At 55.0% G+C, this 25,814-nt stretch overlaps 1 protein-coding gene across 4 annotated transcripts in view; it reads left to right on the top strand.

Moving 5' to 3' along the window:
* DLGAP4 (DLG associated protein 4) overlaps positions 1 to 25,814 on the top strand; it is a 70,779-nt gene that overhangs the window by 13,398 nt on the left and 31,567 nt on the right. For 2 of the 4 annotated variants that reach the window (XM_050907146.1, XM_050907147.1), the window contains exons 5-6: positions 1,731 to 1,781; positions 2,968 to 3,214. In XM_050907146.1, coding sequence (XP_050763103.1) covers positions 1,731 to 1,781; positions 2,968 to 3,214 — 298 coding nt within the window. Of the gene's footprint in view, positions 1 to 1,730; positions 1,782 to 2,967; positions 3,215 to 12,419; positions 12,568 to 25,814 lie in introns of those variants that run through there. The other 2 variants (XM_050907145.1, XM_050907148.1) reach the window with 2 other exon arrangements.

Genomic DNA, 25,814 nt, shown 5'->3' with positions numbered 1-25,814 from the left:
GTGGAGAGCTTTGGGGAAGGGCATGGGGCATTGCTCGCAGGCGTACGTGTTCCTTGTGGTCAGTCTCGTTCCTTGTACATGAACAGCAATGTGCTGGGTGTCTCATTGCACAGAGAAGGGGTCGGGACCGTCGCATTCTTGTCCTTTGCATGTAAATCCATGTCTGAAGCCAGGTCTCTGCGTGAAGACAACGGGTGGGCTGAGTCTGTGCTCTCTCCCTGTCTAAAGCTGCCATTTAGCAGCTAAGTGCAGCACCCCCATATGAAGACATCAGAAAGGTCTTGGAGCTGGAGGGTCTGAGCAGCCCATGATGTGCCAGGAGCTGCCCAGGCAAACACCCCAGACCCAGACAGGTAGCACCGTGACGCTGAGGGCACGCTGACTGCCGCAGCACCCGCTCAGGCGTGGGGCTGCTGCCATCACGTGCGCTCTGCCCGCTTTCCTCCAAATCAGAAAGAGTTCAGTTGCAGCTGGTTGGGATTTAGAGGCCTCCCATGAACTGCATATCTGTTGATCCAGGACAGAGCTGGTACAGCCACCAGTGTGTGCTGGTCTCATCCTCTGGTGGGTCTGACCTGCCCTTTCATCCAGTGCCAGGGGCAGTTCCTCCCCTGCCCTCACTTTTGTGTGACCTCCGACACCGTCCTTGTGTGTCCAGCAAGACCCTAGTGTCCTCCCACACAGAAGCATCCCCACCTCTGAAAGACAAGTCCACTCCACTTGGTTTTGTCCCAGCTGACCTCCACCTTGCAAACCTCTGGAAGTCCAGAGTTCACCGGGTGTGCATGTCAGCATCTACCTGTCACTCCAAGGGGACCAATGGCCAGAGAGCCAGCTGGTGACCCCCAACACTGCTTATCCACACTTTGAGCTGTGCCCTATACAGAAGGGCCAGACCCAGACCCCAGAGCCAAGCCTCTTCCCTCGAGTACATTTTGAACCTGGTTTGTTCCCAAGATGGGTCATCTTGGGTAGCTTGCGCAGGGCAGAGCTCATAAGGTGGATGTGCTCTGCAGACCAGGGATGGAGAGGAGGAAGAAGGCATTCCTCCCCACAGGCAGCGCCGTGTCTGTCGGGTGTCTGTCCTTATGCCGAGTGTGTGCCGTGGCTTTGCTATGGAGAGAAGGCAGTATTGCTTCCATGTCGCTTCTTCCTGGCATGGGGACAGAGGAGATAGCAGCGAGGTGGCCAGCCCGACCCCATCAGGGTGACGGACAGTTTCCCCGATGTGGAGCACTCAGACTGCCCATCCACCCCGGCTCTGCGGGCTGCGGAGGCCCATCGCTGCTCCTGGCCACGTTGTGAGGTGCTGGCCAATGCTGGGGGTTTCGCAGAGCTGCTAACTGGGAGCCACGCCAGCCCTTGTCCAGCAGCCACAGGCAACCCATGTGTGCCAAGGGGTGTCCCAGCATTGTGTGTCCCAAGTGTGCCCTGTGTATATATATTGATATATGGTGCATACAACAGGCTGAATGCATCAGCAGCTTCTCTCCATCTGGGAGGCGTCCCGTGGAGCTTTGCCATGCCATGTTTGTGCCACTGTCTGAGGGGCCTGTGCGGCATCTTGCTTGGCATCTTCTGAGCTCTGAAGTTTGTACCGAAGTGTCAGCAGCGGTGGCCCCGGGGGACGGGCCATCCGCTCCCCTCGTCCTTGGTCCCTGTGCAATGGCTGTCTGTGTGAGGGGCTGCCCCGTTCTTGGCCTTTAACCTTCTCCAACTCTTTCTTCCAGATCTTTGGACCCCCCTCACTTATCCCTCAGATATTTACCCATGGAGAGCAGGTACCGTCCCGCTGGCGTTTCCCTCTTCCTTCCTCACAGAGCTTTCTCGGGTCAGCCTGGACACCCGCGGCAGGGTGCGAGGCAGGCTGTGGGGTCAGCCCACGCCCGGGGCCAGCAGCAGGAGGAGGAGGAGGAGGAGCAGGAGGAGGAGAAGGAGGCAGCGCTCCCGACCCGGGCACTGCAGGGCAGCTGGAGAGCTTGGTTCCCCTGGCCCTGGCAGGGGATTAGGGACCGTCAATTTTAGGCGGAAAGTAGATGAACTTTTTGAGCCAAACCTGGCGGAGCTCAGATGCCAATGCTGGGCAGAAATACTGTCCTTGAGGCCAAAGAAAGGGCCAGAAGAGGTGGAAGTGGGCAACAGGGCCAATCTCGGCATCTCTCATCTGTATTTCAGAACGCTCTGCTTTAGGCTGGCTCTGGTTTAACCTGGGTGAACCTCTCCTGAGTCCAGGTTTGACCAGCCGCTGCCACTGGAGAGCAGGGCAGGGCCGGGGACACGGGTGGGAGGGAGGTGGGGGCAGCAGGAGAAGCAGGGAGTGAAGCTGCCCCTGCTCGGCTCACACCTCGCCGCAGCCTGCCGCCGAGCCCTCTCCTGGTCCCCCACCACAGATGGGGTTAGGATGGGTTCCCGATGGCTGGACCCAGAACCAGCCAAGGCAGCCTGTCCCTGGTCAAGCGTGGAGGCTGTCCCCCCCAGCCCACACCTCCCCACCTTCTCTCTCCGCGCTGCACCCCACTGTAGGGCCAGGCAGGGTTCCCCTGCCCCACCAAGGAGCACGCCTACCCCGGCAGGGTCTCGCGGCTGCGGCTGGGGTCTCCCAGCTGTGCTGGTGGGGCAGGAGGACCTGTCAGAGGCTGGACAGGGATTTTAGCCTCACGTGCTCTCAGCCTCTCCATCAGAGGCTGGGGGGTGTTTCACGGGCACTGTGGTGGTAAGTCTGTCCTACTCCACAAGCAGGGACCCTCTCATCTCCAAGGAGGGTCCCCTCTTCCCTCTCTCTCAGCAGAGAGCCCAGGTATCCTGCACCCCACCAGCACCGACCACTGCTCCTCCCGGTCTCGTCTGCCGTAAGCGGGGACCACGCAGGAGTGGCAGCAGGGCGGCTGCGAGGAGAGGAGCAGGAGGGGAAGGGAAAGGGCTGCCTGCAGGCAGGGGGTGACTGGCTCTGCTCCTCTTCCCGTGCAGGCACCAGAGCCGGAGCTGGGGGAGCAGTACGAGGCAGTCTGCGACTCTACCTACAGCGAGGCCGAGTCGGCCGCCGCGGAGGTGCTGGACCTGCCTCTGCCCAGCTACTTCCGCTCCCGGAGCCACAGCTACCTCCGAGCCATCCAGGCGGGCTGCTCCCAGGAAGAGGACACGGGCTCCGTCCGCTCCATCTCCCCCCCGCCAGCGGGCAGCCTCAGCGGCAGCAGGACCCTGCCCACCAACAGCAGTGAGTGCCAGCGGCGTGCGGCGGGGAGACGGAGGGGAAGGGGCGCGAGGCCGGCGGGGCCAGGGGGTACTGCTGCCGACCGCCTAGGAGGTGTCGAGCATGTGAGGCGTTGGGCTCAGATACCTGTAGCTCCAGCCACGGTTGTCCAAGACTTTTGTGGGCTTATGGGGGCTTGCTCTGTGCTGGAGAGGGAGGCCAGCAGCCAGGCATGCCGCTAGGATGGCTGGGGCTGGATCTCCGGATGCGGGCGCTGAAATGGCAGACAGGCTCTGGTTGCTGGGATCTGGCCAGCATGGCTGATACGGCCTGCAGAGGTCCGGGATAGCTTGAAGTCTTCACTCAGTCAAGCCAAACCCAAGCCTGAGTGCTGCGGCTGGGAGCACCCCACGGGACGCCCACCTTGCCCAGGAGCACTGGCTGCCCTCTCTGCCTGAAGTCCTGAGGGGCTGTGGCTGCAGCAGGAACCTGCAGCACAGGCAAGCAGCCCTGCTGCCCTACACTATCAATAGCTTCCATCGTCCTCCTCCTCCTCTCCGCTATGGATCTCGTATTACCCCAATCCAGGCTACAGTTGACAGGTTTGACCTCTTTCTGAAACTCTGGGGAACAAAAATGTCTATCAGGGACTCTGCACCAGCTTCCCCAGGGTCTGAGCATATCCTGATCTCTGCAGCCCCTTCAGCCAGAGGCAGAAATTGGGGCTGACGAGAGGAGGGAGGGCAGAAGGCATCTGCCTCCGTCCCTCAGTGATGGAGGTGTGACAAGGCTTTGAGGGTCACCATGAACTTCTTTGCAGGTTCCCGCACAGGGCAGGACCCCTGGAAACAGGTCTGGGGGATCGGATCTGGGGGAAAAGGCAAATGGTGCAAATTTGCCCCCTTCAGATCCACAGGGTTTGTGATTTAGCCCAGCGGAGTCGCAGGCAGGTGAGGGCAGGACCCTGGCCAGCCCGGACCTGAGCAGCACAGCCCAGGCAGCGGCGTGCTGAACATGGGGCTCACCAGCGTGGCTCCTGTGCCATCCAGGCGACAGCCCAGCTCTGTGCAGAGGCGGAGCGGTGCCATGTGTTGGGCTCACAGCACTCACACCCTGGTCCCTTCCCCTGCAGGCATGGCAGAGGAGGTAACGGGCAGACAGCGTCACCCTGGTGCACCCAGCCCTTAGGCTGCTGCCTAGAGACTAGTCTTTCAAAATCTTCTGACAGTGAGATGCTGGGAGTTCATCCTTTGGCTGGGCTGGCTCCAACTGCTTTCTCTCCCAGACACAGAATTGCAGCAGCCACGTAGGTGTCTAACGCATCGAGTCCTATTTGCCCCTTTCCATGAGGTGTACATAAACTAGAGACCCCAACATCCCTGGTGTGGGGTAAAAACAGGTCTTGCTCTGAGTTTCAAGGCACTAACAAGCCTTCCCAAGCCCCAGAGCCCAGCACCCTGCAGCCTCGGTGCACTGAGCGATCGGCAGCATTATATCCAGCTCCAGATGCCCCACCTGGCGCTGGATGCAGGCATTATTCATTCTCTTTTGATTACTAATTACTGTACTGGACAAGAGCCTGGTCTCTCCCTCCGATGTTAGTCAGGATTGACTCCATCCCCTGGAGTAGGGGTGAGGCTGCAGGCAGCCCCGTTCAGCTGGTGTTTCTCACCAGCCAGGCCGTCTCTCCCAGGAGGCAGCTCCCAGCATCGCAGCAGAGCGGGTCTCTTTGCCAAACGTCTGGCCGGAGCTGGCTCTCCCGTGTGCCAAGCCCTCCGTTCCCCAATGGCCGGAGCACCCAGCGCCTCTGGGATGAGTCGGGGCTGCCCGCACTCCCCGGCAGGACTGCCATCCATGCCCACCTGCAGTGCTGCTGGAGGAGGCTTCTGTGAACACCCCACACATTCAGCACACGGGTGGGAAGCAAGGGAGGTGAATGCTTTGCCCCAGGATGTAATCTTGCCAGTGGGGTCGCTAGCTTAAGACAGCGAGGAACAGCAAAGGCTGCTCAGACCTCGTAGTGCTGGGAAAGCCCAGGAGGAAAGAGATGCAAGAGCTGGTTTTCTGTCTCATCCGAAAATGAGCTGGTGCTGGCTCCCCGCGGCAGAGACGAGCACCGCCCTGGCCCGGGGATGTGTTTAGTGCAGGCAGGCTCCACATGTGGCTGCCTTTACCAAAGCACAATCTGCAGCAGTGGCTTCACTCCCAAATGGTCCGTGCTTCTCCTGGAAAACGCATGCAAGGGCTGTGGGCGGCAGGGAGGAGCATTGCTCTGGAGATGCTGCTTCTGCAAATGGCTCCTGAAGGCCTGAGCAGAGCCGACAGGTTCAGCTGTGCGAAGCTGCAGTGTGGGGAGCAGCTCTGCTCTCACTGCAGCATTTCAGCTGGTGCCAGGCCCTCCCGGGGCGCGGGGGGATAGGAGCAGGCTCCAGAGAGATGCTCAGGGAAGTCGGCAGGCCGTTGCCAGAAGAGAAACCTGTTACCTTTCCATGATACTTCAAGTCACTTGATCTGCATCACTTTTGCATCATTTTCTTCAAGGCAGCCTGTGTCCTTCTCGGCTCCTAGCCAGCCCTGGTGCTCCGGGTGAGGCTCGGCCGTAACGCAGGGTGCAAGGAGCTGAGGGGTCCCATCCCGGCAACAGTTCTGGGAACTAGTTAGAAAAGGTGATGCCTTGGTGCTCCCGGACATGGAGGTGCCTGGACATCGTGCCAGGCAGACACAGAGCGGGCAGGAGGAGTCTGGCATCTCACCAGGGCTGTACAGTGCTGCCAGCGGCGTGGAGGCAGACAGCAAGCCCTGCCACCCATGGGGACAGCAGGGTCAGGTCCAGCGGGGCAGGCTGCTCTTGGCATGAGCTCTGGCACCCAACCACAGAGCGATGGGGGGGTTCAGAGCAGCCTCAGCGTATCTGCCGCAGGCAAAGCTGCCGGAGCACAGGAGCGGGCTGTTGGTGGGAACCAGGTCGGAGCCCCATCCCAGCAGTGGGCAGAGGGGGGAGCAGGAAGAGGAGCACCGGCAGCCTTTGTGCCCTGCTCCAGGCCTTCCCACCCAGAGACATGCCCGTGCCCTCACATCTCCCCTTCAGTGGCTTGCACTCCAGGGTCATCACAAAGTCCACAGGATGAGCCAGGCAGTGGAAGAGATCCCCTGGGAGGGACGGGCTGCTTGCTCAGCCCCATCCCTCCCTTCCTACCACCCTCTCTGCTCTGCTTCTGTCCCACGCTCTTCCCACCCTGGCTCACCCCACTCCCCGCAAGCCCACCCCTGCTCCTTGCTGGCAGTACGGCCGATGCTGAGCTCAGCGCTGCTGCAAATCCAGGCTAACACTGGGAAGCAACAGCAGGCGTAGCACAGAAGGGGGCTTTCAAAATGACTGGTTGCCACCTCTCTCTGACGTGACCCAGCAGAGATGTGCTGATTTCCAGAACATCCTCCAGCCCTTTGCATTGGCTGCTGGCGCTTGGGGAGGGAAACGTTTTTGCTGGAGGGGGTGGGGAGCAGAGAGGAGCATCTGTGTTTGTGCGTGTGCATGATGGGGAAGGCAGGAGGCATATCTGGATGGCAGTCACACCTTTAATCAGCCACCCGGGCTCAGTTCCCCCTGCAAATGTGCATCCCTGAGGCTTTAATTGGTTGGTGGTGTACAAGAGGGGCCTCCCGAGCAGCAGATTGGTACCTCTCAGCTTGACAGCATCAGTCTGGACCAATAGAGAGAAGTGGGCGCACCATCGTCTGCAGGTCTAATGGTCGCTCATGGCCTCTGCTCCATGCAGGGATCTGGGGTGAAACAGCTGAGAGCCCTCACCCGTTCCCTTCCCACAGACACCCTCCTGCACCAGCATGCATGCACCAGCCCAGAGGAACTGTTCCCATCACGTGCCCGGTCCCTGGGAGGAGGACTGGGTTTCTTCTCTGTAGGGACACATCCTAAAGAGGCACCAGCAGCAGCAATGCTGTGGCTGACACAAGCTTCTCATTCTTTGAGGACAGCGTGGGGGTTGAATTGTAAAGCAAAGGGATTCAGCCACCAGCTGAGGGCATGAGGAGGTGCAGCGAGCTCCATTTCACGGAGGGCCGCCAGTCTCGGGGTCTGTGTGGGGAGCATGGCCGGGTGGGAGAGCCTTGACAGCAATCACACCTCTGACAAGCCAGTTCCTCCCACAAACGCCCGTGTCACTCTCGCATTACAAGGCAATTAGCTCCCATTTGACAGCCAGTGAGACAGATGATGAGCTGCCCTTGATCAGCCTTAAACAAAGCTTTGTGCCTTGCGAAGCCAGAGACTCAAAAGCCCCAGTGAAACCTATTCATCTAATTGCCAGGCGTTCAGCCGACAGCCACGCTGGCTCCTGAGCATTACAAAGGGCTCCCCAGCCCCAGCTCCTTCTTATTAGAGGCAGCACTGGGAATTGCTTGCTTAATAGACTGCTTGCAATACAGAGCTGAATATTTGATGTCCAGGGGAAACAGGGAAGCAGAGGTGAGCAAAGCACAGCAAAAGGAGGTGAGAATCCCCAGTGCGGAGACCCCAGCCCAGCCTCCACCCAATGCACCAGTGACAGCAGGGAAAGCTCACACCAAGCCAGTTCCTACTCGAGCTCTTCCCAGTCTTCCTTATGCCGTCTGGTAACGTCACTCTTGCTCAGAGCATCCTGCCCTGGGATTCAGCAGCCTGTTCCCAAAAAACCCAGGTGCCAGGCTCCTTATCCTGTGCCCAGATCTCTTCCAAGGAGGCCAGGGAATCCAGCTCTGCCTCCTCCTCCTCCAGGACTGGGCTGTCTCTGTTGACCTGCTGTACCAATGGTTAAGATGTCCCTGAGAGTGTGAGTTCTGGAGGGCAGCAACCCTCCAGTTCTCCCTTTCTGCTGACCCCGTGATGGCAGCTCTGGCTGCAGGCCCCCAGCCGAGCCCGGCATGGGAACCACAGCACGTGGAGCGGAAGGAGCTTGAGGAAGTCTAGCCCTTCAGGCCAGCCCAACTTTGAGCCCAACCAGAGCCAGGCATAAGGCTTGGCCTTCAGAGCCGCCAGCACTCCCATAAACGACTGCCAGGGCTGCACACCCCTTGTGTCCATCCATATGCCAGAGCTTTGCCAAGCCCAGGCTGGGCATGAGAGCACTACCTGGGAGAGATACTCCCCAAAGTCATGACAGAATAGCCACCCTTCTGCCTCCAACCTGCTTTCTGTCTTCTTGGTATTGCTTTTTTTTTTTTTCTTTTCATCACTAAATTAGAGAGGTGGCTCCCAGGCCCATTGCTGTGCTGGGAACCCTGCCCTGCCCCCGGAGAAGGCAGATCCCTGCCCCGTCCCCTGGCACTGATGCTCTTGCAGGGGGAGCATGGTTGTGCTTAGTGGAGGAAAGACAAACTGCCTGCACACCTCCCTGCGGTGTCACAGCACAAAGCAGCATCGTGCTGACCAAATCCCCAAGGGTTGGTTCACTGTGGGACAAGTTTCCATGGCTTCTGGGAAAGTCACGTAGAGCTGACTTGTGAGGGATGGGTACAGACACCCTCCTCCTCCTCCTCTTCCTCGTCATCCTTCTCTGTGCACGGTGATTACCTGGTCTCTGGGTAGGAAGGCAAGTTCTGCTCCTCTCCTCTCTCTGCTGTCATGGCCTTCTCTTCTTTGCGGGGAGAAAGTAGTGGTGTGAAGGCAAAGGAAAATCCAGACCAGGCCAGGACACGTTGTTCAGCCTGTGCGTGAGCGGCCGCAGCTGAGGAGCAAAGCACCACTGCGGCCCCCTTGCTAATCGTATCAGCCAGAGCTGACCCCACACGGCCTTTGAGGAGAGAGACTGTTATCATTCCCTTCAGATTTTCTCCTTCTTTTTGACCTAGATTTCACGTTCCAGAAATAGCTTTCTCTGACATACGAGCAGGAAAGGGATTAGAGAGAGAGAGAGAGAGAGTCTGTGTGTGTGTGCGCGCGCGCACCAGGGAAAGATTTCTGTTGCACGCTGCATCAGTGTTTATAAGGGGAAAAAAGGGTACATATACATATTCCATGATCTATTCATATGTCTGTAGGACACAAAGAAATTTATGACAACTGTTTCTCTCCACACTTACCTGTTCATTTTTCACCTCTAATCTTTTCCTTGTTATTATGGAAACTCCCCTACCAAGCCCTGCACCCAGACAGCGCTCCCTTTTCCCCAGGAAGCCTGTACCATGGCTACAACCCCCCCCTCTCCAACTCCACCGCCAAAAACAAAATATCTCTGTCCTTCTGCCTCAGCAAAGCTGCACTTGGTGCTCTTTGCTGCCAAGTTTCAGCTCTACTACAGGCAGCACCCAGCACGGCAAGCTCTCTTTCTGCTGCCTGCTGCGTGCACGTGTCTCTCTGGCACCCAGGAACGGCTGCAATGGGTTTGAGCCCCACGGAAATGTCACTTGCCCAGATCCCCAGGAAGGAGAGAGCTGCAGCCCACACGTGATGCTGTGCCAGACACAAGCGGACACAGGGGAGGTGGAAGCGGCTGCCCATAGACTTAATACTGGGAAGTGAGCACGGCTCCAAGGTCCTGGCCAAGCCTGCCTTCTCCCAGCAGGGGCCATCTACAAAGGAGTAGAAAGAAAGGCAGCTGCCAGCATTTTCCTTTGGTAATATGGTCAGAAAGCCAAGCCCTTGTTGCTTGCTTTTATCAGCCTCGATGGCAGGAAAGGGAGTCAGTAGTGCTGTCCTCGTGGGAGAGAAGGAGAAACCGAAGCACCAAGGGGTGCCTCTGCTTGCTCAGAGCTTCTGGGAGAGCAGCAGCAGGGAGCCCATGCATGGTGTAGTGCTCTGCCCGTGAGGCCGCGCTGGTTGGAGAGCAATGTGCCGGGTACGGCAGACACCTAAGGTCTCTTCTTAGGCTGAGGGACCTGGTAGCATCCTGGCACGCTGACCCTGCTGCCATCCATGTGAACCAGGTGAGCACAGAGCTGCCCTGGCGCCAGGCAATCACAGATGCCGCTTTGTGTCCCTGCTGTCGGCGATGCTCAGCACCTCTCTGCATCTCCCTCCGTGGCCACGGGGCTTGTGCCATCGCTGGAGCAGCTCAGCAGTGACTGACGACGGTCTTAGCTAAGACACATGCCAAGACAGCGGGACTGGATGAGGTTTAGTAAGGCCGTGCACCCAGGCCTGAGCATTTGCAGCATTTCAGACAGTGCAGGCAAATGAGGATTTCTTTGTGCATGTTTCTCTTGTTCTGGGTTGCTTTTCCTCTCCTTCACGCTTTTCCATTACTTTTTCCATCTACTGAGCCACGATGTGGGTATTCCTGAGGATTCAGGAAGAGATTGGCTCAGAGCTTCGCAGAGCCACTCACAGCCTGTGTGGATGAGGGGCTCGGTCCAGAGCTGCTCACCACTCCCAAGCCTGGAAGCAGTTGAATCGAAAACAAGTTTTCTTGTTTTCCTTGGTAGGCAGCGGATGGGAGAGGCCCTGGGCTGCAGGTCCCAAGTCTCAGGGCTGACTCTCTGGCGAGATCCTCCTTTGGCCCCCCTTTGCTGCTCTGTTTCCGAGAGCAGAAGCAGCACATCCACAGCGATTCCATCGCTGAATGCCGAGGGTGGCAGTGGCTCAGCCCTGCCTGCCGGAGCCGGCAGCGCGTGAGCTCACTGCGGTGTTTCCCTAAGGCGCTTTGATCTCTCCTTGCTGCAAGACCGGCCCTTCTCCACTGAGCGCCGTGAACCCAGGGAGTCATAAATAAATCGGAGCATCCAAGGACTGATGGTAACAGCGAGGAGTTGGGGCAGCACCCGTGCTCCTGGCGGGAGCCACATGGCAACACCGCTACCTGCAAAGCCACAAGCCCTGCCTGAGGCCAAGCACTCCGCAGGCAGCACCGTTAGGCAGTGTCCACACCACGCTGGGCTGGCGGGCACCCACTGCCCCTGTCTCGCACCAGACTGCCAGGCAGCATGGCTCTGGCCTCACGGAGGTGACCCCCTGCCCCGCAGTCTGGGTGAGCCTCACGCTCAGCTCCAGATGTCTCAACGCAGGATCGAAGGGATGGAGCCGGACGCTGCTCCAGCACCCAGCACATCTGTGCCCGCCCAGGGTGCCAAACCCAGCGTGGCTCTGCCCTGGCCGGCCCTCCCTGCAGCCCGCAAGCTGTACCAACCTTGCTCCCCTCCACACGTCCATCCTCCATCATTCCTGCTCAAGGCAGCCTGACAGGGAAGCACAAAACACAGCCGCCAAGCACAGCAACAGCACCCTCGGTTCCCTCTCCCTGTGCCCATCAGGATGGAGCTCGGCCAGCAAATCTGTGACCGGCGGGAAACACCCACTCAGGGAAACATCCACTTCCCCACTGTTTTCTTTTCCATTTATTTTTCTCCTCACTGGAGACTTTCCTCCCGCTAACGCCGCGCTCCGGCTGGAGCAATCCTGCAGTAGGTGCGTGGCAGCAGCGCTGCTCCCCTGGGCCGGGGCCGGCGGGAGCCTCGCCTGCAGCACTCGCATCCCACCTTCCAGCTCGGGGTCCCACCCGCGGACGGTGCTGGGGGCAGGAGCGGCTGGAGCGTGGCGGGGAGGGAAGGGAAGGGGAGGTCTTTCAGCCAAACCCACTTTCGCGTGTGGGTGAGAAACGGGGCCGTGCTGGGGAAAATGTCACCGTGGCTCCCGCGGCCATGACAAGGAGACAAAGCTCCCGCGTGGGGGAGGGAGAGGCGCCCGCTTTGTTCAGCAGCGTTTGGCTCCCCCGCTCCTGCCACCCACGGCGCTGCCACCCGCAGCGGTTCCGGTGCGGGAACGGCGGCAGCCGCCGCCTCTGTCCCCGTCCCCGTCCCCCCCCCCCGCGTCTGCAGCGGGCGGGACGCGGGGGTCCCGGTTAACGCTTGCGACGTGCCCGGTCGCCTTGTTCCCGGCGAGCGGCCGGGGACGGCGGCGGGGCGGCGGGGCGACACGGCGCACGGCGGAGCAGCGGCCGCGCCCGCCCGGGCCGCGGGCGAGAGGGACGCGCGCGACCGCGCCCGGCCGTGGGAGCGCCCCGGGCGGGGGTGGGCGGGGCGGGGCCGCGCCTGCGCGGGGCGGGGCGGTGACGCGCGGGGCGGGGCGGGGCCGGGGTTTAAGGCGCGGCCCGCCCGCGGCGCGCAGCCGGAGCGGCGGGCGGGCGCGGTGAGTGCGGCGGCGGCAGCGGCGGCAGCGGCGGCGGCCTGGGCGCGTCTCCTCCCTCCTCCGCCCGCGGCCGCAGGAGCTAGCCGGCGCGGCCCCAGCCCGCGGCCCGTCCTCCTCCCGCCGGGCACGGCCCGTCCTCCCCTTCGCGGAGACCCAGGCCGGGCTGAGCGCCCCCGCCCCGCGGCCCCCCCCCGTCTCTCCGGTCCCCTCCGCCCCTCCTTTGTGTCTCCCATGGCTTTGTGTCTGGAGCTCCTCAAGCAATGTGAGTGACTGCCCGGGGCGCGGCGGGCGGGCGGGGGCCGGGCCGGGCCCTGCATGGCTCCGCGGCGGGGGTGCCGCGCCCTGCCTGCCTGCCTGCCTGCTGCTGCCGCCGCCGCCGCTTGCCGGGCCCGCCGCCCCGCCGGGATCGCAGGTGGCGCTTCCGCTTTCCACGCGTGTCTCGACCCTCCGTGGGGGGAGCTACGTGGCTGCGGCGGGAGGGCTCCTGCTGCCTCCGCGCTCGCCTCCGGGGTGGAGGGGGCGGGGGGGCTGCCCCGTCCTCCCACGCATGCCGCCTTCGCTGCGTGGGGGTCCGCGTCCCCGCGGGGAGAGCCGAGCCCTGCGCTGGTGGTGCGGCCGCGGGGAGGGCGGAGGTGAGCTTTGCCTCGGAGCGGGCGGCTGGCGCAGCTCCTCGTTCCCTCTGCCTTCACCGGGAGCTGCCCGCAGCGGGGGAGCCGCGGCACCGCTTGGTTGCAGCCCCGGCAGCGCTGAGCCCCGCTGTCCCCGTCCCTCTGAAGCAAAGCGGGGTCGTGGCGGGTCAGGCTGGGTGCCCAGGCCGGTGCTTCAGGCCTTTAAGGAGTCCCTAGGTGCTGGAGGAAAGGAAATAGCGCTTCACTAAATGTATTCTCCCCCAGGGAACACTGACCACTTTTTAAGGTGGCGTTTGGATTCTTCCTCCCCTCGAGAAGAAGAGGGTATTGTCTGGGCGAGGCACGAAGCTTCAGCGCCCGTCGCTGCTGAAGGCTGACATTTAGCAGCGCAGCGAGCTGGCACCTCCTGGCCAGAGCAGGCTTTGAAAAGTCTCTTTTGTAGCCTGGGAGAACAGGTCCTGGCTGAGGCTACCTGGTGTTGCACCCCAGCGTTGAGCCGCCCTACCCTGTCTAAGGGTTTAGGCTTGAATGCCTCTGAATTTAACTGCAGGTGTAGCTCAGGTATCAGTGTGCCGTGTTGGAGGGTGGGGATGTTACGGTTGGTTTTGAGCGATAAATAAATGTAGCTCTTAATTTCTATTCCAGTCTTCATTAAGAGGTTCAAAAAGGAGGGTTATTTCTAGGGTGCTGTTGGTAGGACTAATATTACTTATTCCGCGAAGGTGCGGACCTTGACCCCAGGTTGTGCGGGAAATGTGTGCTTGAGACGGGAATGGAATTAGGGTCTCTGAATCCTGGGCTGTAGCTTGCCACTTGGGGGAGGAAAAGAAAAAAAAAAAAAAAACACCCCACAGCATGTGGCATTGGATCCTAAAATAAATTCCAATCATGTGGGATGATAACAAGCCAGATTGCCAAGTCGTGTAAGTTGGCAGACTTGACTCCAGAGGGTCCAAATTACTTAGCTGGTAATTGCTCTTCCAACAGGAGTTTGGTGCTATGAAGTTACACATTCTTGAATGTGTGGAGAAAAGTAAGCCTAACTAGTGATCAAATCTAGCCTGCTTGTCTTTCAGATTAAGATAATTATGTGTGCGTACTCTGCAGTGGTACCCAGATATTCAGAAGTACATTATCTGCAGAATTTGTCTGACATGTCATGGAAACCTAAAAGCTCGTCTTTAATGTGCAAGTGCTAAACTGCCATATGCTATTTTTGCATCTGTAGCTTGCTACTTCTATTCCACTTCTGTAGTGGCAGTGTAAGAGTTTTTGGGGTAGCCGAGAGCCCCAGGATCTGTAACTTGGCCCTTGAAGTGCTGGGGTGTAACTACTATGCAGTGTGTCAGTTTTGAAAGGACAAGAAGACCCTGTGCAGCCCCTCCCAGATCCTTGTCAGCAAAGGTGATAATGGCAGAACTCGATTTCTGTTATATGTGGATTGACTAGCTGGAGAATACTGACAATACGATGGGATTTGGTAAACCACGGAGCACTCCGAGGCCAACAGGTACCTTTGTGGAACTTGATCGGCTGTAGCTGGTGTCCCAGCCCTTTAGCTGACGGGGCAAACATTGTCAGCTGCTGGGGAGAGCTTGCATTTCGCTTTGCAGCTGTGTGTGAGTCAGTAGTTGGATACTCAGTTGCTTAATCTGTGCATGCAGTTTAGATTTGTGGACACTTCTGACTACTTAGCTCAAGGTTATTCATCTGTTGCTCCAGCCCAATGTGTAATGCATGGGAGACCTGCTGTTCTGTGAAGTCATTCTTAGCTGTGCACGCTGCCAGAGCAATATAATTTAAAAAGCTTTTAATGGATAACTAATAACTGCCAGGCACTTACAAATAACTGTATGTCAGTTCTTGTCTCCCATATAGATCTTCCTGTTGTTTGAGTCCAGACTCAAATACTTTGGAGTGAACTATTCACCGGACTCTGTAAAAGTCATTCTGTGACACTTAATTTTCCTAATAATGCACTACATGCCTGCCTGCAGAAGTAAGGCTGCAAAGCCATGCTGCAGCAGGGTTTGTTTTTGTCTCCTCAGCTGATACTTTTGCTCTGTGCAACCTGTGCAACAGCCTCAAATATTTTTTAATGGATTGAGGAAGCATAATTGGATTCAGTGCAGTGCAAGTTACAGTAACATATGTGAGCTGGAAGGATTAAGGCTGTGCAGGCGGGTGGCCTTGTTCAAGAAAAATCCACTTTAATTTCTGCAGTGAAAAGTTGTCAGTGTGTTTCCTATCAGAGCAGATTTTAAAAGGGAGGGGAGAAATACTAACTATGATTGCTGTTTGCTTCGAAAGGTGATTAGAGTTCAGGCTGTTGTATAAAGTTCTGTGAAGACTGTAGTTGGGCTTGGGGATGAGAATGGTGGATTCAGGTCCCTCCGGAAGAGCTCACAAAAGAATGAGTTTATCCTTCCCTTCTCTCCTGGTCTCCATGCCAGCCTGCCACCTGGAGAGAAGGAGGAGTGGGGGACAGAATGACACCAGAGTGTTTGACATATAAGCTGCCTTTAAACAAGTGGAAGTTAAACTGTTTGCAGATGGGTTAGTTAATGAGGAGAGTGGAACTTCTGCCTGCTTCAATTTGTCTTGCAAAATTAATGAATTGCTGGCCCTTCGGTGCAGATGGGTGCACTAAGTCAACCTTCTGTCCCCTGGAGAAGCAGCGGGCAAGAGGAACAACAGCCCCACGGCTGAAGTCCTGACCTGGGCCTTAGCCCTGTGCTTCGCTTCTCTGGTCTGCCAGGGTATGGCTCGGAAATCCGAAAGGCGCTATTCCAAAAGCATTTGCAATTTCCACTGAAAACAGTGAGGTAACTGCTCAGATACATCTGCCCACGTGAGTCTGGTCTCTAATTTTATGGGCAACATAAGGTAGGGCAGTACTAGTGTCTACATCCCGCAGTGTGGCCTGCTAGTCTGCTATCAAGGATAGGTTAAAAGCAGTTCTGGGGGAAGTCATGGTCCCCCAGGACCAGAGACTCTGTTCGATTTCTGTAGACACAGAGCTGTGAATTATGTGCTGCCAGGCCTCTTCCTGAATTTCCTTGCAGCATTTAAACACTGTGAAGGAAGACAGCGGAGTTCTGATTCTCTCCTACTTCCCCCCGGGTTCTTGGTGGTGGGCTTGGTCTTGCACTATGAAATTGCCAGTAAAGGCACAGAGGGGCGCACACACATACTGGGGTGCAAGAAGAATGTCCGATACCCGAGTAGTGCAGCCTGCCCACTCCTGCTTCATCTTAGCAGACGGTGCACGCAGGAACTTGATTATCCTCACTGCTGTACAGTGTTGCTGGGGGTTAAGTTTGTCAGCTCTTCTGGTACCAGCAAGAAAATGAAAACAGTCTCTTTAAAAGGGACTCTCCTGAGACAGGCTGTAGCTTGCTGCATCAGACAGCAGTGCTCAAAAGGGGAACAGTGTGAAGATGCATAAATTTTAAACATCAGCACTAGTGTTTACATCAAGGACATGTTGACTATCAGTCTTGTGTATCTTATTTAGTACTCTTCAGTAAGACATCCAGGTTTCACTGCAGTGATCTTTTCTTCTGAACCTAGTTCTAAGAGATCAAAGCTTAAGCTACTGTGTTGTCTCTCCAGTTTGAAGCTGGCCAAGAGACTTCAGTGGTGAATGTTTCAAAGGTAAATTCTCACTTGTGGTGCAAGTCTGTCAGAGCTGGAATTAAAGCAAAGATTAGAAGTTGCATATGCCTTTCTACTGATGCGCTGTCATAGTGCAAGCTGATATTTGATGAAAGCTGAAAGGTATTTAAGAGTTGATAAAAGGGAATTTTTACTGCAAGTTGTTGTCATAAGATTAGTCAAACTTCTGAGAATTATTTGTCTTGTTTTTTATATTCTGGGAGTGGTTGCAGATCTAACGGAACAGAGCCCCAGCAGGGCATTTGCTGTCCTCAAGAGGGATCTCCAAGCCTGAAATTTCCTACCCAGGGTGGGCATATCTACAGCTGCATTAAATTGAAATTTAAAATTGGGCAGTTAAAGCATGGATATTACACCCCTCTTAGGCCTTCTACGTAAGACATATCTGTGTCTGAAGCTAGAGGAAGTCTCCCAAAGGCTACTATGGCAGTTGTCCCCGAGGGGGTTCTTGGACCTTCTTCTGAAGGCCCTTGTTAGGAGCTGTGCCACTGCCCGCTCGGCTGCCAGATTAGTCAGTGCTGCTTTTGTGGAGAACAGCGTGTGTCAGGGCAGCTCGTGAGCCAGCACGCTATTGCAGAGCTGGTCTCCCTTGCCTCTCGTAAGGTCACTTGAGTAACTGTTTTGCTGGGAAGCCTTCTCTTCCTTGTTTGAACCCTGAGGCTTTTCTCAGTCTCTTAGCTTGGCCCAAACATGGGGTCCTGAGTCATGACGTTTCTGTCCAGGAACTCTTCCAGGTTTTGGTGCCGCTCTATTGAACAGCTACCAGTGCTTTCTTGTCTGACCTGCCACTCCAGCAGCAGTTCCGGGCTGGGAGTTTTGGCCTCTTAGTACTGCTACTCTGAGTAAAGCGAGCTCCCTGGCAATGCGGAGCTGGTGCGATGCCCAGCCTTGTACAGTGTGGACTGGGACTTTCCAGGGAGGAGAAGCTGGATTTGGGGAGATGGGTACTAGTGGAATAGAGCTGGAGAACTTTTCCCAGCACCTGAACAGCTGCTTATTCCAATCCCTTGGAAATAAAAGGTCTTGGACGGTGCTTGCACCTCCTGACCTCTGGTCCTGGACAAAGTAGCTACTTTGATTCGAAAGCATTGAGTTTCAGTGACCCTCTTTGTGCCAAGAACAAGGCCTTGAGCAGGGAAATCGTTGATGCTGGGAAGCGGAGATCTGCGCACCAGCAGCCTGTTGTCTTGGCCACGGCGCTGCTGCTGCTGTTGGTCTTTGTGCTTGGCACCAGGCTCCAATGTCTGCATCTCACTGTCACCCTGCAATCTTCTAGGGCATTCTGGAGGCTGCCGCTGCTAATAGTGGTATTACGCCGCACATTAGCTTTTATCGCTGCTCTGTTAACATGCTTACTGGAGATGAGTGCTGCAGAATGGTCTGGGTTGCTAAGGGGAGGCTGCCAAAGCAGACTCTTACAGCCCTGCTCTCTCACAGGAGTCGTTCTTGCTCAAGTCAAATACTGAATCAGGCTGAGCGGGGGAAATCAGGTCTTTGGGGGAAGGGAAAGAAAAAGCTTGTACCAGTACCTGTCTTCAGTCCTCTTGCCTGTGTAACTGCTGGTGCAAATGCTGTTTCCTGTCAGCTGTGCAAATTGTGCGCTTTCAGTGGACATGCTTGTCTGTGACAGGCCTATGTTTCACCTGACCCGCTTGTTCGCTGTGTGGGCATCAGCTGGGAGGTATCCCTGATTTTTGGCTGTTCATCTGTGTGATGCTTTAATTCCTTTTCGTAGTGCTTCGGGGGGACAGTGTCAGTGTGGCATCAGGACTGAAGAAATCTGCAAGCTTGAGATAAAAAGGGAGGCAGTGCCTTTTGAGTGTGAATGTCCCCAGAGCAGGTGGGGTGGGGGGCCAAGGACCGCCGTGCAGCAGTGAACAGGAGCCGTCCAGGCTGCCGAGCAGCCGTGGGCTGAAGCTGGGAGACGCCCAGAGCTTGCGTGAAGTGCCCCAAAGTGGGTTTCTCACGGCTGCACAACCCAGAGACGGAGTCCCGCTCCTGCGGTCTCTGCGGATGACTTGGTGGTGTTGGTGATGCTGCGTGGCTCTCGCACCGCTGGCCCTGACCCGGGCACTGCGGGGCAGCGGGCCCTGGAGGGCGGGTGGGGTGCCGGGCTCCGCCGCGGGGCCTCTCCTCCCCGCGGAGCGCCGCGGGCCGGAGCGGGCCGTGCCCGGCGGGAGGGCGGCCCCGGCCCGGCGGCGGCCGCAGCCCCCGAGGCCTCGGCCCGGCCCGCGCCGCTCCCCTCGCCCCGCCCGCGCTTTCCGGCCGCCGCTCTTTGCAGCAGGCCGTAGGGCGAGGTAAGCGGCCGGGCCGGGCGGCGCTCCGCTCCCCGCAGCGGGCCGGGGGCGGGCGGCCGGGCCCGGGGCGGCGGGTCCTGGCCCCTGCTCCAGGGTGGCCGCTGCCGCCGCGGGGCCGGGCCGGGGCCGCCTACCGCCCCCCGCCCCGAGGCGGCGGGCAGCGCTGACCCGGAGACACCCCGGCCTCTGCCATTTTTTCCGGTGACTGAAAAGGCGCCCTGAGCGCTTGCGCTGACCCCCGCAGCCCCTCCGGGCCGGAGCTTGCGCGGGCGCGGTGTGAGGGGGGGCGACCCGACCGGCGCCAGCCCCGCGCTGCGCTTTCGGCCTCCGCGCTGGTGATGCCAGCCCCGCTCACGCTGGCGCGGTGCCGGTGCTCCGGTGAGTGACCGCGGCGTGAGGTGTGGGTCGGGTGCGTGCCCCTCCTCTCCCGGCCCGGTCTGTCTGGGGAGGTGGCTGAGCTGGAAAGGTAGCGGGCTGTCAAGCATGCAGAGGAAACTCTCCCCAGCCTGTCATCTCGGGGTGTTAAGTAACAGCAAGCTTTAAAAAGCAAGGATGAAAGTGCCTGCCTGTCTTTTTCCCTCTTTAAAGTGCTGTGCTCAGTCCTGTCCGATGGCAGATTGACAGCCATCCTGCTGCGGGCCCCAGGCACAGAGCAGCGCTCGTTATTTCTCCCAGCACACGTGTGGCGCGACTCCAGTGGAGTCAGTGAAGTTCCTGTGAGCTTGCTGTGGTAGAGCAAAGCAGAGCTCAGACTAATGAGGCCTCCTCAAATCAAAGGACAGAACTGGGCCAGCCGTTTAGGCTGCTGGTGGTGTGACAGCAGTAAACTTTGAAGCACTGTCTGCTTTCTTCTGACACCGCTATTTGTGCACTTACCTTTGATTTATTTTTTTCAAGGACTCTGAATATCTTGGGTGCTGGAGGAGGCAGCTCTAAAAATAACTTTAGAGGCTGGTTATTTCCAAAGTCATTATTTCTGCTTCTCTCTGGTTTCTTTCCCTTCTGTAGCTGATGTCTCTTTCTAGTGCTGCAAGGCCCGGTTCATACAGAAAATCATGTTTTCTGCTCTCTTCTAGTTCTTGCTCTGTTAGCGAGCATGCTTTGGGTATGGGTGATGGTATGTGTTTGGACAGCAGGTGGATGTGATTACACTTCTGGGTGAATGAGTTCACGTACCAGGAACGCTGAGGCCAGAATGAACTAAAGAAGAATGAACTAAAACCTTTTTGAAGGGTAGAACTCTAGCTTGTGAAAACTGGAGCCGCTCAGGTGTTCTCCTGCAGAAGGAAGCGTGCAGGAATGTGTGCATCTGCTGTTTGAACCAACTGCGTTCACAGGTGACAGTGACTCGAGGAAGTCCCGTTGTCCCATTTCTCAGAAGTGTGGAACAGGATGGCTTGTTTTTAATGGCTGGGTGAATCCTAGCAGGAACCGTACTCACTGTTAATGCCTTAACTCAAGTCCTGCTGTTGCATGTGAAATAACTTTGCCAGGCTGAGGTAGGAGCTATAAAAGTGTTATGTACAAAGACTCTCACTTGGCTGGATTATGACTGAGAACTGCTTCTGCTGCAGTTGTTGTTGAGAGTACCTGTTAAATCTATTTTATGCTAATTCTTATGGTTTGATGCTTTTCAGTATCACTTTTTTTAAGCTGGCTCAATTAGAGTTTTAGCCAGCTGTGCCCCTTATCACAAAACAGCTGCTAACCTGATTACTGCCCAGCCTCCATGTGCCGTGAGCTTGCCAGTACGAGGGACCTGTGTGCTCTGTTTCCGCTGCCAAGAGCAACATGCCTCTCTTTCCCATCGAATTGCAGGAGAGGAACAGAACAGGTCTGCTCGCCGCAGCTCTGGGAAGCAGCATTACCCTTGAAGGTCTAACCATCAGTCACGAGCGTGTTCAGTAGCGCTGTGCTCAAGCTGCTGTGTCGGGGGCAGCTCTCCTCACTCCAGGTGGCCTGACTTCATGCTGTGGCTTACACCTTCAAGCTTGCTTTCTTGGAAATTATACCCTAAGCTTATTCATGGACTACTGCAGCTTTTAGGCTTGCTTGAGAAAAAAATGCTGTAAATGTACTCCTCAATGTAGCTAGTATTTAATGGGCTGAATCTATAGGCAAAGTAGAGGTGCCTAAGGCTTAAAGCCTGATTGTGGTACACTCTAAACAGCTGCTCTGCCCTGGGGGCTTCCTACCAGCTTTGTGTTGCTCCTGGCCACTCTGGAGCAATACAGCAGTTGCCTTATCTGTGGGACTGCAGCAAGTGCTGCCTGATCAACATGCGCTGTAGGGTGGAGAGTGGAGATCAGTCAGGGAGTCAAATTTGGCTTAACATGCCCCCAGCAGCACCGTAACAATTTAAGTTACGCTAGCAGAGATTGCTCCTGTATGTCTCTTACTGATTTGGAGGTTGAAAACAACACGATGTAGATACCTAGAGTGTCCAGATCTTGTTCATGTCATCTATTTCAAATCCTGAGTGTGCTTCATCCTTGAAGGTGGAGTCTTAGCTGGCATGAGTCACTGTGGATTGGCGGCCTTGGGTTGGTTTCTTTTGTGCGTTCCCCCCACACATGCGTGCATGCTAATTGTAGCAAGTTGAAAGGCACTTGGGAGGCTTTGCTTGAGCATGATGGGCTGAGAAGCCTCCCAAGCATGTGGGCAGGCTACAATGGAAAGGAGAACTTGACATGAGGGGAGAGGAAAAATGATCTCTCTAATCCAGGCTGTGCTCAGTGTTCTTTAGAGCTGGGAAGAAGCTAACGATATCATGGGTTTTCCCGTCTAGAAGAGCTTTTTTATACTTCGCCATGGTTTGGGGGTTTTAGGTTCACCTGGCAAACTAAAAGCAAGGTTTTTATTGTTGGAACGATGTACTCTCTGTAACAGCTTCTCTTATTTCTGTCAATTACTATGGTTCCAACCACAAAAGAGCTTTCTTGTTCTAATTGGCCTCCTCCTGTTCGGATTCGGTTGTGTCGCTGTGTCACCATGGAGACAATCATGATGTCACAAGCTGTGGCATCACTGAAGAGTGGCTGGGAGGCAGTTGTTAGTATTCCCCCTCACGCCATCCACCCCAGTAATCAATAGCTGGGAGGAGAAAGCAGAACAGCTCAATAGATTTCAGGGAAGATACAGAGCTTTTAAATAAGCCTGAATTACAGCTGCGATTTTAAGGCTGTTGCTTCAGTAGCAATGGTGGAAGAGGTGTAATATAACCACTTTCTCGAAACTATCTTCATTGCTGTGTCTGTTGTTGAGCTCACTTGCCTGAAATAAATAAATAAATGGCAGGAAGCCCAAAATCTCCAGCTATTGCTGTGCTGCTTCACTTGAGCCCTCTTAACAAACATTTGTGGTGCTAAAAACCCAAGTACTGACGAGGCTGCATTCCAGTCACAGCGGCTGCATTCCAGTCACAGCGTGACGGGCTTGGTGCTTCTTGTGGCTGGATAACAGGTATACAGAGCTTGTCTGGCTAGCTCTGGCATCGGTCAGAAAAGCTGATGTATCACCAGGGTGGCAGTTTGAGGAACTTTTTGGGGTCTCTTGCCTTTCCAACACTTCTGAGACAGCTGTTTCCACTGTGGGAATACTTAAGCACATAATGGGATAGCTGGCTGCTGAGAGCTATGCGATGAGATCATGAAAGCCAACACGATTTGACTTGTATGACCTCATATATGGGCTCAGTGGAGATGGTAACGTAGCAGAGAACTGGGCTTCTTTCATGGCTTAATTCTGCTCTTTGCCAAAATGCTGGGAACTTCCTTATTTCCTGAAATGCCATGACGTGTCACCACAAAGACTGTGTGTGAGGATGTGTTCTGCTCTGTACAATCTCTTCCTCAGCTTTATCTGTTCTCTTGTAAGGGGTCTGGTTGAGAGCATGGCACAGTGTACTTGATACTGTGTCTTGAGCTGTAACAGCCTACTCAAATATTAACTAATCTCCTCCTGATTAATGGGAGGCAGGATGGTCTTCAGTGCCTGACCTGGCAAGCAGGTAGCTGATACTTTCCAATTACTTGTCCTTTTTGATAAAGGGGCTTTGTCGTAGCTATCGCAGAAGCATGTTATCTGTAACTTTTCTGTTTGTATTAGTCTGATATTAGGGAGGGGGCATGCCGATTTTCCCTGTACGTGGGGTGTATCTGGAGCTCTGGGGTGAGATTGGGGTGCTCTCATACTGCTGGGTGCTGGCCCCTGCTGCTCAGCAGGGACCCTCTGCACTGCACCTGCGCGGTTTGGCTTGGGCTGCTCTGAGTTGTAATCTATCGGGGCTGGCACTTGCTTGGCAAGCACACTAGTACATCTTCTCCCTTGTGCTTTGCTTGTTTTAAGCAGCCTTGTATTCAGACAAAAGGGATAAAATTTCATGTAATATGGAAGCTGAAACAAGTTGACTTTTTCAGTGTGAGAGAAATTTCTGGCTGTTTTCCTGAAAGGATCAAAACTGTTTTCCAGCAGTTCTACTGACAGACTCCTCTTCTTTTTCTAATTTATCTTCTGAATTGCTGGGTTAAGATGAAAGGCTAGAGCAGCTCATAGCGTGAAGACAAAGTGGTTTTCACCTTGTCTGTTCCCTTGGAACCCTTGATAAGTGTCCTGTTTAGGGGGAAAATGTGACTGAAAGGCGAGTTGCATTTGAATCATGTTAATTTGTAGTGCTGTTGATCTTAAAATAGCTAGCTGGCTGGCCAAAGATGCTAGAACCTGCTTTTTAACCAACATTGGTTAAAAACTGTAGAGGGTAGGAAATGTTTTAGTTGTCTCCTGACACTGGTCAGTCTGTCCTCATTGCACCATGGCTACTTGACTCTAAGAATTCTAGCACTATAGTTACTATAGAGGAGAAAATGAATGCATAAAGGTCTAAGATTGAAATTGTTTAGGACTATAGTTTGCAGACATGTTATTCAGGAAAACAGTTAAAAGTTCATCTACAAATTATGCATGGTTTGTAAGTTTAGCTATATTTTTAGAATGCTTTCAATTTGCAGTGCATGTAGAAAGCTACCTCATCTATGGGAAGGGTAAGATGAAGTTTCCCTTAATACAGCAAAACAGCTAATTCCAAAGTGTTTCGAGATTTCCATTAAAGGCTATGAATAGATTGCTTCCTAGAAGGAAACTAGTCCTTCTGTCCTTACTCATGGGCTTGTCTAAACACAGTTAACCCCAACAAGTTCCTCTACTACATGAGCAAGTTGCTGTGAAATGGCTTATTCTTTCAGAATAAGACTCTGCATGGAGTTCCTTACCCCCCAAACTTGTTTGTGCCCTAGGGGGTTAACTGGGGATAATTCTGTGGATGAGTCCGTGATCTGATATTCTCAGTTGCTCTGTTCTTATGCCAGCGATGACTTTTGGCAGACTTGAATGCCAAGTGTACATCAGATAATCTGACCACCATATAATCTCCACTGCTAGGTTCTGAATAATCCATTATATATAGTGAGTTTGTTAGAAGATGCTGCGTAGGCTGCTTTTGTACCCGTCTTTCAAAAATATGAAGAACCTGACTGAATTAATGGTTCTCTGTGGGGGAGCCTGGAAGCTCTTCTCCTTTCCCCATTGCTTCTAGCAGGTGACTCTTGCTGGTGAGGAATGGGGTCATCCAGCTCTGGAATGGGCTGAACAGGAGCAGCTCTCATGAGTGACAAATCTCTGGGTGTTGCTTGCTTTCTGCTTGGTTCTTCCATGGCTGCTGCTACAAAGCCAAAGGAAAACTAGGTCAGTGTTGTGCTGCTTTGGGGAGCAAGAGGTCAGCAGGAGAGGCAGAGACCCCCTCCCCTCTGTCGCAGCTATGCACATGCCAGTGCACCAGGTTTCCTTGCTCCTGGTCTGCAGCCTCTTGCTTGCTTTTGCCGGCGGGACTACATTGACCGCCTTGGACTTCAGTGCAGATACTTTAACCTTGTAATTGCATTATATGATATTCTTTTCCCCCATGCCAAACCCCTTCCCTCAGTGCTTGCAGGTTTCTTGAATCCCTCAGACTGGCTTGGCTGGCATCTATAATGATGCACTTGCAGAAGGGAAAACTGAGGTGCAGCCAAGGTAGGCTGAGTACTTGAGGATGGGAACAGAAACATAAAACCTAATATCCTGCAAATTAATGTGGTGTTCTACTGAGTTCTCTGAAATTCAGACATAAGGGCACATACCTGTCATTCAAACAAGTTGTAAAAGATATCTTTGTAGAAGATGGTCACCTACAGGATGGTAAGCAGTATCCAAACTTAAAAGGGAAGAGTGAATGGGCAGTGAAAATTTTTGCAGAATAACTCTGCAAAATATATCTGAGATACTAAGGGAAATGGCATTCCTGCCTGAAAGATAAGGTAGTGAAAAAGTGCTGCAAGTTTGTCTGGGCATATTTCCAGCACTGAAGTTTCAGGCATTCTTTCAGCAGCAGTTGGTTAAGGGTTGTGACACCAAGTGCTTGTTCAGATCATAAGTCAACAGATTGCATGCTGCAAGCCAGGACCTGGAGACGAAAATCAAGTTGTCTTGTGTGATCTCTGATAAAGACTTCGAAACTAGAGCTGCCTGATCCTGTAGCAGCAATGGCCATGTATACTTGTTCAAAGGTAAACAGAGCTCCTGCAAACATCACCCAGAGATGGAGGTTAACAAAATACGGATTTGTGCTCAAAGCAAACTGTTACAGAGAGAAGTAGATGTTGCAGAGCTGGCAGGTGCTCTGAAGTAGATGACTAAAAGTGAAGTTATTTAAGAACATCTGGAAGCCTCAGGTTCCTGTCTAGCTAAGCTGCCATGCTTTGGAATGATAGAGTAGGACTTTTTTCTTCGTGTCTCTTCACCTCTTAGTAACTGCTGGTCAGTGAGTGGCAAAAGATAACAGAGTCCTTCCCTTTGCTTTAAAGAAAAATGCA

The sequence above is a fragment of the Gymnogyps californianus genome, chromosome 17 (assembly GCF_018139145.2).
Source record: "Gymnogyps californianus isolate 813 chromosome 17, ASM1813914v2, whole genome shotgun sequence".
Taxonomy (NCBI): Eukaryota; Metazoa; Chordata; class Aves; order Accipitriformes; family Cathartidae; genus Gymnogyps; species Gymnogyps californianus.
Note: the sequence above shows the minus strand (reverse complement) of the source record. Positions and strands in the feature narration are given on the sequence as shown.